The following is a 13,194-nucleotide window of genomic DNA, read 5'->3' on the forward strand; positions in this document are numbered from 1 at the left end:
GTGTGGACAAGGGTTTTAAAGTAAATTTCGCCATGGACGCAATTACCTTAAAATTGAGATTAAAATAATAATAATAATTTTAGAAAATTATAAGTTTATTGTAAAAAATATATTTGAGATTATTGGTGAGGGATATGATACCTTGCTAACTTTACAATAGTTTATTGTCCCTTTTTATATTGGACACTTTCATAAGGAATTTATTTTTTGCAAAAATCGATTGCAAATATCCGTATTGGCAAAGGATTTGTAATCCTTCGCAAACTTCCGTCATAAAATTGGATTTCTTTTGTAGTGTATGTTCAAAACATGTTTGACTATATGGATTCTTTGGTTTTTCATTTTTCATTGGATGAAATGAGACATGCGTATTCTACGTATACATGTGCTCTAGGATTTTTCGAATTCATTGAGAGAAAATAAGAGAGAAATTTTGTAGGTGTGATTTGAGAATTTGGAAATTTCATCTCACTTTTATTTTTCTTGAGAAAAACTAAAATTTCATGGTGTAATAGATTGAGTCGTTCTTCTTGTTGAGGGAGAGTGTGCTCTATTATTTTGAGAGATTTTCGTAGTGAGGTCAGATAATGCATTGAGTAGGAAAACCTGGAAGGATTTTATCAATTGTATTGGGTTTGAACTTGGTCAAAATTGCTAGAGATTCAAGGCAAAAAATGATATCTTGAAGGAGTTTCTAATTCCTACTGTGTCGACAAACAACTGAATATTTGTTCGGAGCAAAAGCGTTCTAGGGAGAGTAGAAGAAAGAAAATGTGTCAAACGGGCTACACCCTCGTCCCATCTCAGAAGACATCCACTGAAGGCCGAGCCTGTGCATGCTTTCTTTGACGAAGGAAGATGCATTTATATATGGCAGAGAAATCCAAACATTAGATTGTGTGTGTGGTTGTAGGTTTGTGAAGTTTGTCTAAGAAGTTTTGCATCTTGTTTATACCTAACTCATAGTTGAACTTTCTTAGGTTGGTATCCTGTATACATAGACGGGTTGAGAGCCGAAATAAATTAATGTGTATTGGTGTATTCCTTATTTATTTTCACTATGCATAGTCCTTTATGTGGTTTGTTCGTCATTTAAATCATAAATAGACATCACTTGAACACAACAAACTTTCAGTGTTTGTATTCAATTTTGTTGTATTGTTTGTTGGAGTTCAGAATTGAAATTTAAGGTGTTGAAAACCAGTATTAAAAAAAATTTCAAAATTTTATAACCTTATTAATTAAAACCCATGACCTCACAATTACAAAATAACCTCACAACACAAAACTATTTTTTTTAGTTTCAAATAAATCAAATAAGTAACCGTATATAACATAAATACTTGACGGAACCTTCATTTATATTGGACCCTGAGTGGACACCTCTCTTGCCCGAGTCCAGGGCGGCCCGTGTTTGGTTGGAAATGAATGTTGAATAGTAAATATTTTAAATTTGAATAATTATTTTATGTGATATATTAATGTAGTATTTATAATGTCAAATTAATTTTTAGTATATTATAAGAAAATAATTTGATATATTTTTTTCAGAAAAAAAATTGATAAATAATAAAATTAAAAAAAAAAAAAAACCGAAACCAAATACGACCATAGAGTTTTCTGGACACTATTCACCTAATATTTTCAGAGTGTTCCAAAGCAAGAAAGAAAACTATTCTATACATAATTATGAAATAATCTAAGCAATATATTGAAAGTTAAAAATATATCTCTACAATTACTAATCTGATAAGCATTTGTCTCAATGATTGCATTGGAATTTTGTGATTGATTCCATAGCCTTATATCCTTTATTTTTTATTATCATTGCTGTCGTAGATTTTGAGGGTCTTTGGGGCTTTTTCATAACTAAATATATATATATATATATAGGATTAATAGTATAAATAATGTATAACAATAAAATAAATATATTAATATTATTAATTAAATATATTAAAATAAATAAATAATATAAATATTTTTAAAATTACTTTTTTCTAATTAATTTTCTAGTTAAGATTTTTTTTTTTTCCAAAGCCTTGAGACTCAATAACAACTCTATTTAATTATTATGTAAAAAAATTAATAATAGTGAGAGAGCGCATTTTCAGAGGAAAATGTACGGACGCATGGATATAGTCCACGAATTAATTAATGTGGCCGCATAAGGTCGATTCATATATATATATATATATATATATATGGTGCTTCTTATCTACGTACTGACATTGAAGAAAAACTTTCTTCTATTTAAAGCGGAGTAATATTTGAATATTTTGTGCTTTTTTCCAAGAGGTGCGTAATATATATATATATATATGATTTGATGCTGCGCATGCATGTACGTGGGAATATTGCAAAAAATATCCCACACTTATACCCTATTATTACTTTTGTCCGGCAAAATATATCCTACATGTTTGCAAAAGTCGTTATTTCTATCATTTGGCCGCGCGTGATTGCGCGTAAGGGCGCATGGTGTGAATTTCACGTGCGGGCAAATGACATAAATAACGATTTTCGTAAACATGTGGGATATATTTTGCTAGGTTGATAAATACATGACAAAAGTAATAATAGGGTATAAATGTGAGATATTTTTTTTTGCAATATTCTGGTATGTATGTACAATACATTTTTAGAATCTATTTTATTTGTAAAGAAAATTAATAGTAAAGAAAGAAAATAGCTATATGTATATGCATATTTTTATTTTCTAATCTCTTCGAATTAGGTTTAATTTTTTACCAATTCCTCTATTTCGGTTTATCTCACATTTTTCTATTATATTTTTCAATCATCTAATTTACCAAATATAAGATCAAATTTCATTCTGTGCAGAACTATTTCTTCTTTCTACAGTTCTATTCTGGTTGCAATTTTGTGTTAGGTTTTTGTGATAATTGTAATTGTAATTGTCATTATCATTATCATTTTATGTATACATTCATTATTGAGCCTGTGTTTTTCCCATTGTTCTTTGGATATTATTTCTCATGTGTGTGCACATACAAACTAGCTATATATATATATATTTCATGTGGATGGTGAACCGTGTGTTTGTTTGGGGATTGGATTGGATTTACACTGTTCATCCAATTTTTTTCCTCAAAAATATCAAATCAAACATCTAATTTTTCATTTTTTATATTATACTAAAAATCAATTTTACATTCAAAATATTACATCAACACCTATTTATATCACATATTCAAATTCAGAATTTTTACTATTCAAATCCCGACTCAAAATCCAAACCCCCAAACAAACACACCCTTAATAAATTTCTATAGGGATATTCACAACCGGGAAATGCAATGCAGATATACATATAACTAATACTATCACAATGGGAGATAATGAAGAGAAGATTGAGTCGAAGGCTGAGGAGGGTTACGTCTCCGGAGGCGAAGAGAAAGGCGCGGAAAAGAAAGACAAGAAGAAGAAGAAGAACAAAGAAGGAGGAGCAGATGGGGAGAAGAAGAAATCCAAGGAGGAGAAGAAACAACAGATTAAAGACAAGTATAATGATGTCGACAAGCTCAAGGCCAAGTTGGAGAAGATGGAGGCTAAAATCGCAACTCTTGTAGAGAAAAAGGATGAGATTGTCAGGCTCATCAAAGAAGCCGAGGATAACAACAACAACAGCAATGCCTAATATATAATTAGACGACGATGATCGATATATGCACCTTAATTAATTAATTAGCTTAGCTTAGCAGATGACACTTAGCTTATATGAATTGAAGAACTAGTTTGATCATATATATATATATATATATCCATAGGACTTATTAGGTTTGATATATAGTTTCTAAATTAAAGTTGGTTTCAATGGATTTATTTTTGTCTTATATATCTGTTTTTGTAGCTAGAGAGAACATACGTTTTCCCAGCTAAGAAATGGAATAAGAGATCGATTGAGCATTTCATGAGATACATACATACATATGGATTGACTACTGATCCATTTTGATCCATCTCCAGATATATATATCTACGAGTGAATTGAATAAATTGCGTTTTTGGAGTAGTACTGGAGAAAATTAATCTATCCTGGGTTCAAAGAATATAGATTGGGACAGTATTGGATCTTGAATTACATGATGCAAGATTAATTTTGGATTACTATTATTTTTATTGTTGTTGTTTGTAATCTAAAAAAAAAAAATGTGTTACAAATAAAATAAAATAAAATTCCAAGGCTCCATCCTAAAACTAATCTAATGTGGAATAAATATTTAACATTTTCTTTTCAAAATCTCTTAATCAAGATCAATACCCAATACGGCTACCCTCAACTCTGATTCCGTGTTAAGAAAAGGATCTAGGCTTCACTCTATTGGGGTGCAAACTCAAGTCTCAAGTTGTGAAGAAAATTCAACATCTTATAAGTCCTAAATCAACTCTACTAATACGAGGCATTTGGAGTAAATCCAAAAATAAATATGTGCAGGTTCATTCCAAAGCGGACAATACCATAATAGTGTTGAGTACCTACGGTCATTAGCTATTAAGAAGTGGATTAATTAATGAGATAAGTGATAATTATTTATTGATGATAGTAGAAGTGCAATTAAAGAAGATGCTGAATATTTGAGAGAGGTAATTAATGTTGCTACATTTCTTTCTTTTAGTTTGATAATGTTATTTATTTATTTATTTATTTATTTATTTATTATTATTATTATTATTATTATTATTATTATTATTATTATTATTATTATTATTGCAAATTAGAAGATAAAATTCCATGTAATAGACATTCGATCTCAATTCAATATAATTTATCATTGTGTCAGTATTTTTTTCAATCGATTTTCATTATTGTTATTTTTTTGAAAAACAATTGTACACTACTGTGAACTCGTCAAGTGGCACGGGAACCCACCGTCTCTTATGAATGAGAATTTCAAGGTCGAAAATTATATTTTCAAATCAATATAATTGGCACGCCCAGTAGAACCAACATTGTATGTGACTACAATCGAAAAAAAGTTGTTCATGAGTTGAATAAAAAAAATATGGCGATTAATTGTGGGAGACCCTGCGAGTGCTATCCATCCAATATAGCCTACACCAAGGGGCAAAAATTCATGGACAAGGAGTAGTGTTATTTGGCAATAGCATTCATTCATCAAGAGATCTGATAAACGTTGCAACCTAGCCCTCGGGATTTTATGCACGAAATGTCACCTCAATTGACCGACATTCTCCGGCCAGCCGTTCATAATAAAATGACTGCCATTCAATATTAATCAAGACAAGGTCCAACGTCAAATTTAAATTCATCGCCAATGGTCATCCAATAACAAATGATGTCGATGATGATACAAATTTTAGGGAAGGCCGTTGAATTTGAATTTTGGTGTTGAATCCAAATTCTAAGGCCATGAGGAAATCTTAATATCGATATCCGATTTGGACTTTGACATCAGACACTAAGGTGCGTTTTTCAGTGTAGTTTTGGCCAAAACTACTGTATGGCCACTGTTGGGCCGGATTTAGCGCCAAACTGGGCCTTTTTATCTGCCCCGACCAACAATTGCACGGAGCTGACATGTTTTATTGATTATTTATTTATGTAGTTAAATTATAAATATAAATATAAATTTTTATAATATGTATAATTTAATAAAATATATAGAGAATAAAATATTTTATAATACAGATAAATAAAAATTTAGAAATATATATAGATATAATATAAATTTATAATTAAATTATACAAATTAATACACATTTATATTATTATATTTATTACTCATCAAATCAATCATATTAAAACTCCCCAAACCCCAACCAAACCTAAATACAAGAAAACCATCCAAATTCGAACTCAACTCAAAATTAAAATAAAAACCAAATTCAAACCCAAATTTCCCAAAATCCCTCTAAAGAAACACACCCTAAGTTATACCCAAATCAAGATCGACACTAGAACATGTTAGGTGAAAGTGAAACGTTGCATGCCATGGCTCAAACATAAGCGATACCATACCACAAAAAATGAAATGAAATAAAATAAAATAATAATAATAACAACAATAGTAATAATGATATAAAGAAATAAATAAATATAAAACATATGAAAATCTCATAGAATATGAATTCAAAGAATTTTAGCCAAGACATGGCTAAGGAAAACTACTGTAAAAAATAGTTGTTGACATGGGTGTGTTTGTTTGGGGAATTGGATTGGATTTACACTATTCATCCAATTTTTTCCCCCAAAAATATCAAATTAAACATCTATTTTTTATTTTCTATATTATACTAAAAATTAATTTTACATTTAAAATATCACATCAACACCTATTTATATCACATCACACAACTATTCAAATTCAAAATTTTTACTATTCAAATTCCAACTCAAAATTCAAACTCCCAAACAAACACACCCTAAATTCTTCCATATGTCTTTGAACTTTTTTTACTTACATGCGTTGAATGACCTCTTCATTTGAACAACAAGGTCTACAGCCATGCATGGTCTCGGCTAGTTCCTCTTCAACCCTTTGTATGGACTAAATCTTTTCCTTGTTCGAATTATTTTTTGTCTTGAGCTCCTGAATTTTTTCCTAATCCTTCGGTACGTAGTTCGTCTTTTATCTTTTGTCGCTAATCCTTGAGATCATCGGCCTATCTAGAATTTTCTTACCTCTTGAGCCTAAAGGTCAAATCAGCTAACAAAATTCATACACGAATATTCTTATCGAGAAAAAAGGGGATTGTGAGGGTGAAAAATTCTTTCAGAACAAAAGAGATGTAAGAAATGAAGATATCATTGGAAGATATCATTGCACTCACGATGTGGTAATAAGGGGTTACTCTAATTGGACAAAATATTTTGCACGCCACATCTGAAGGGATCATGCATGGCCACTAAATTCCTTTAGTCTATTATCTTGATAAAGTTTTTAATAAATGAATAAACGTGATATAAAAACACCTCATCGAACATTAGATGTCTGTTTGATTTCATGATGGCCCACGCTAGTACCTCGAAGGTCTTAGCAATATGATCAAGTCGGTTCTTGCCAAAGAGATAGACCATCCAATTGTTCAGAAAAGCAATATGTTCCCAGAAGAAGATAAATTAGATTTAATGGATGATTCGGCTGCTTTTTCCTCAATCTTTGCTTGGTCCAAAGTGATGCCAACAATCAAAAGTTCGGTAATATATATCAGCCACATCAGCTAAGGGTGATGCTCAGGATCCCTATCAGGAAACATAATGCATTAACTTTTTAAGGGTAAATTATATAAAATTTCCTCGTAAACATGTACAAAATATCATATCTTTTATTTATTGCGTCAAACTTTCTTGTGTTAATTTAAAGTTTGCACAAAACATCATCTTTGTCCAAAACTGATGTTTGATTTGTAAAGAAAAACATAAATTATGCAAGTTTTATACAAATAAAAGACGTAAAATATCTTAAATATTTTTTGAATAAAATACATAAATAAATAATTGCTCAATCATTTATTTTTTTTGTTGTTTTTGTAAAAATCAAATAATAATTTGTTTCCAAAAAATTATAAAATAAATGATTAATCAATTATTTATTTATTTATTTTATAACAAAAAAATATTTAAGATATTTTATCTCTTTTATTTGTATAAAACTTGCATTATTGGGTTAATATTTACAATCAAATATCAGTTTAAGACTAAAAAAGTGTTTCATACAAACTTTACATTAACACAAAAGAGTTTCATACAATAAATAAAACACGAGGTGTTTTATGCGTTTTTAGTAAAATACAAGGAAGTATTATATATTTACCCATTTTTTAAATTCCAAAACAATATGAGCACGCAATGTTGGAAAGATTGGATTTGCAAAACAAGTACATTTGAATGAGATAAACCTATTTTATAAAGATGTGCAAGACAAAACTAAAGACTACACACCTTAAATGCATGTCAGCACCAAATAGCAAAAAAGATGTTCTTTCCATGCTACTCCTTGTAAGGTATGATGTTAGGCATTCGAACCAGGCCCTCATTTGCTCGGGCCCTGCCAAAATGGTAAGTAACTTCGAATGGAGGAAAGCCTTCGATGTAAATGACGTACAATGGGGATGTTTCCGTTAGGTCTTCTAGTTAGAGTTAAGTCACTATCAAAAGAAGAGCCATCGGAATCATGGTTATTCTCTTCCCTACTAACAGTATTATGGGATCTTCAATAGTGTTGCATATACTAATCCTATTGACTCTGGTAACTAGGGATGTTAAACGATTCAATAGAATTTGAAGGATTGCATGTGGATTCACTTCAATCACCTACTAGATCATCGATAGGCTCGTTCAGAGGCTGGCCGAATTGATTGGACGATGGCCTAAGGGTAGTCTTATTGAGTGAACCCATCCTTTATGGGGAAAATGTGTGTCAATTCATAGGCAAGTTGTTGGTATCAGGTTGATCTTTGATAAACCGTGAAAAGTAATTATCAAGTAAAATAGTAATAAATCAAATAAAATAACTAAGTGGTCTTCTGAAGCTTACTAGGTGGCAGTTTCTAAAAATAGAATTTCGAATCAAATTGGGACATGTAGTAGGAAACAAGTCTTTGCAGATCCAAAATTCTGAATATCTGAAGTCGTTTTGCCAAGTGACTTCAATAAATTAACACATATGACAATAGAGAGGGTCTATATTACCACCTAAGATTAATCACGTGTGAAATCAACAGGCATGACCAACATAATGCGTTCAAACAACTCGAATCAATACAGGTGTGGTGAGTTTCGGGGTGGCCGGGTAAGAAGGTGCTTGGGAGTGCTGAGCATGGATGGCATCCATGCATGGTGAACTAAAGGTTGCCTGAGCGTGTGAATCGGTATAGACAGTTTTTCAAAGGTAGAATCCAAAACACAAAGCACTTCTGGGATATAATCCAGAATGGATAATAGTTCTAGGATGGAATCCGAAAAATAGCATAAATGCGTGGATTGTTTAGGTGTGTTCCGGTTAAGAATCCCGAAAAGGCATCCAGGTGTATGGATGTTTCGGGATATAATCCAAAACATATAGCGGTTTTATGATAAAATCTAAAAACTGACAGCAATCCCGAGATAAAATACAAAATAGACAGCAGTCTCAATGTACAATACAAAATATATAGCAGTTCCAAAGTTATAATTTGAAATAGACCTTCAGCCGTATGTATGTTTTGGGGTAGACTTCGGAATTGTAGGTCCCAAAACGCTCAACTCGCACACACAGAAACACCAAACACTTAAAAGGACAATAAACTAGTAAATATCCAAAGCACAAATTAGTTGTTTGCTCCTGGAGCAGACAACGAATGCATATAGTAATGGAGATAATAGAAATAACACAACCAAGTTGTTAACCCAGTTTGGCTGCACCAGCCTACATCGGAGGGTTCCAACCCAAGTGTAATCTACTATGGAAAACATCGAAACTTCAAGATACATGGACACCATTCAATCTGCATGCGTCAAAATTTTTTTCCTATTTCTTAACCCCTCATTAATATGAATGCTTCCCAGGCTATCTATATGTCTATGTTTTATTGATTATCTCACATATACCATCCTACCCACATTTCGATAATCCAACAAACTATATTCCAATGTTCCCACTCATCAGTTGTTGAAACCGAATAAATTTCTTCTTCATCACTTGCGAGACACCTTATCACCTGGACCACAATCATTATATTCAATCGGTTTCTGAAACACATACTAAATGGGCCTTCTTAACAATTTGGATGAAATGACGAAGGCCCAATCTTCAATTGAAGTCCATCTGTTGTCCAGACTGCCTGCAGACATCAAGTGAAATCCAAACAAAATAATGACCAGTAACAATCTCTTCCTTTTTGGTTGATGTCTTCCAACCAAGGGCAGAGATTTTATATGAGTTTTTTGTTTTTTTTTTACAATGTCAAGCAAAAAAATTCCTAACCACCTCAGTACGCACCTAAATAACAAAAACAATCAAGACAATTCAAGTTCACATCACAAAAACTCTAACAAAAATACAGAAAGCAAAATACCAGAGCAGTTCAAGTTCATAATTAGCCCATATAAATTCACCACACACCAAAATTTCAACATCAACTTACTGCAAATCATGCTTTCTTTCTTCCTGAAATACTCCCCTTTTGGGAGACATCAATCAAAAGAGCTGTCGGACGCTCCATCATCCAAACATGACATTCCCACAGTTTATTTTCCGATAATTAGTCAAAAGTTCCCTTTGATGTGTCATGTGTCTAGAGCACCCACTGTCAAAGTACCATGTTCCATTTTTTTTGAAATTCTGTATGGAGAATGCAACTAGACATGATCTTTGATTCTTTTTCAGTTTCCACACCAATCTTCCCATGATACTGTCCTTCAATTGCTTTGATAGCCCGAAAATTTTTCTACCCAGAGACAAATCTTGTCTGATTTGATCACAGTTCACTAACTGATGTCCTGTTCGTTTGCAATACTTACAGCTTGACAGTTGTCTACCTAATTTCCAAAAATTTCTTTGATTTATGAAAGAATTTCGAACAAATTGGATTCAGCTAGCAGAATGATTTTCAGTTGATTCTGAGAGTAATCCACCATTGATAAATTTTGTCTGAAAAGTTCCAGCTTTATAAATATACCCAATTCCACTGTGATCACCATACGGGTTCCCAACATTAAGTACTTCATCAAGCTTTTGTTTCCCCTTCATTAACATGCTGATTTCGCTTTCCAAATCTTTCTTTTCCATTTTCAACTTGCCAATTTTCTCAATCTGTTCATTTGAGGATTGAAGCAGTTTTTCATGTTCCGAAACAAACTCATCGTTCATTTATGTTATTTTTTCATTCTTATCCAGCCTCATAACACAGGCCTTCAGTTTTTCATTTTGCACAACCAAGACTTTATGCTAAGCAACTAGCACATCATACGCCTCAACCAGTTCTTCACAACTCATTTTAGTAAATTCAACATCCTCCTTTGCCCATTTCTTCTCATCATCCTGTACAGTAAAAACAACCAATTCACTCTCCATATTTTCTCGTTTCTCTTGGACAGTTCCCTGTTCCTCGATTTCATTGTCACTCCATGTAACTCTCGTTGCTTTCTTATCTTTTCTCTTGGAAGTTGGACACTCAGCCCTGGCATGCCCATAACATCTGATGTCATTCAATATGTCTAATTTCTTTGACACTTTAACCATCTTAAACCCATCACCCTTCTGAACACTAGCCTTAGTGGGGGCACCAATTTTTTTAACATTCTGCATAGGGCGTCTGTCTTTAGTGCAGGTAGACACAATCTCGAATAGCGAAAGATCCACTCCACCGAATGATGGCATTGATCGCTTTTGAGTTAGCATTGCACCGAGCTCTTTCTTCAGGAGTGAATTCCATCTTAGGCTTCTCCACAACCATAGTTTCCACCTTATCATCTTCTTTCCCTATCGGATTAACCATAATGGTCTTTTGAGGGGGAGTCCAGCCATGAACAACCGATCTCAAGTTTCTTCACTGATTGACATAATGAAATACATCATTTTCATTTTCCAATATTGAAAGTTGTCTTCATCTAGCAATGAAGGTCTTATCGCGAATGTTCCTTCCTTTGCTGACATGATTATGGATAACTTTTCAGTAATATTCGTGAAGAAGAGGCTCTGATACGAATTGTAGATCCCCAAACGCTCAACTCGCACACACAACAACACCAAGAATGACAATAAACCAATAAATACCCAAATCATAAATTAGTTGTTTGCTCATGGGGCAGACAACGAATGCATACAGTAATGGAGATAATAGAAATAACACAACCAAAATGTTAACCCAGTTTGGTTGCACTAGCCTACATTTGGGGAGTTCAAATCCAGGCGTAATCTACTATGAAAAATATCGAAACTTCAAGATACATGGAAACCATTCAATCTGCATGCGTCAAGAAATATTTCTCATTTCTTAACCCCTCCTTAATATGAATGCTTCCTAGGCTATCTCTATGTCTGTGCTTTCTTGAATATCTCACATATACTACCCTACCCACAATTCGATAATCCAACAAACTATATTCCAATATTCTTATTCACAAGTCTGTTGAACCGAATATAGTAATTCTTCATCACCTGCGAGACACTTCATCACCTGGACCACAATCACCAGAATGTTGTGGTGTGGCCTTGTTCAGACAACTAATTGTGATTTTAGATAAATATATTTTGTTTGTTACTAATATATAAATCTAAAATTGTTGAAAGATGTATTGGAATTGTAACCAAGATATTAATACAAAATTAAGAATATCTTGGGGGTTTGTCATAACTATCCGATTTAAAGCAAATTGAGTTTTTTTTTTTTTTTTCAAATGTAAGTGTGAAATTAATTTTCTTGAAATTATAATTAAAATGATCTTAATTTATAATACACTTTTTTAGATTTTATAAATAGAGTGTATATTATTCATTGTAAATCAAATATGGCGTCTTAATCAAGTTTACATTATTATCTTTTCATTCTTGTATTTTATTTTTTGTATCTCTCAATTTTTTTTACTATCGTACGTTTTTGCACTGATACAAATTAAAAATTGAATTACTCTAAATTTTCCAAAATAAGATAATTGATCATTATCCAATTAAAAATTTTCAATCCAGGTTAACAATTTAGACATTCTAAAATAAAGTAACACATAAATATAAATCACATATATAATAAAATATATTCATTTAGTGTGGATATATTTTTTTCTCAAAATTTTCCACCCGACCAGTAAGTTCACCATTGTGAACCAATGCCCAATTCGAAAACTATTTGGCACATCATTAAATAATATGATATATATATATATATAATAATAATATTTTACCAATTAACCCATATATATTTCACTAACAAAAACTTGTGTTTGTAAAATGATTAAACATATTAAATTTTCATTTGATTTTCTAAATTTTCTCAAAAACCAAAACTACAACAAGAATAAGAGGGTTGAACTAGAGTTTGTGCCACCAAGTATTTTCTTTTGTTTCCTTTGGCTGCCGTAAGTGTCATCAAGTGTGGTTGTGGGCGCGCTATGGTTGGTGATATCTATAAATCTCAAGCCTTGAATTATGTGAACTGTATGTGAACAAGTGGAGGAAAATAAACATAAATAGTATGTGTAAATGAATCAATTGGACATGGATTATCTATATC

General features: G+C 32.0%; 1 protein-coding gene across 1 annotated transcript; it reads left to right on the forward strand.

The window, feature by feature from the left end:
• Nucleotides 1-3,352: 3,352 nt before the first annotated feature.
• Nucleotides 3,353-3,661, forward strand: LOC127264810 (heavy metal-associated isoprenylated plant protein 4). The gene has a single exon (XM_051294355.1). It carries the CDS (start codon nt 3,353-3,355, stop codon nt 3,659-3,661), a length of 309 nt encoding a protein of 102 aa, XP_051150312.1.
• The last annotated feature ends 9,533 nt before the right edge of the window (nt 3,662-13,194 follow it).

This window comes from Andrographis paniculata, unplaced genomic scaffold (assembly GCF_009805555.1).
Source record: "Andrographis paniculata isolate CXL003 unplaced genomic scaffold, ASM980555v1 Contig71END, whole genome shotgun sequence".
Classification (NCBI taxonomy): domain Eukaryota; kingdom Viridiplantae; phylum Streptophyta; class Magnoliopsida; order Lamiales; family Acanthaceae; genus Andrographis; species Andrographis paniculata.

What these genes read in the sequence shown, in the direction of transcription:
- LOC127264810 (XM_051294355.1), top strand. Translation starts at nt 3,353, where the DNA reads ATGGGAGATAATGAAGAGAAGATTGAGTCGAAGGCTGAGGAGGGTTAC.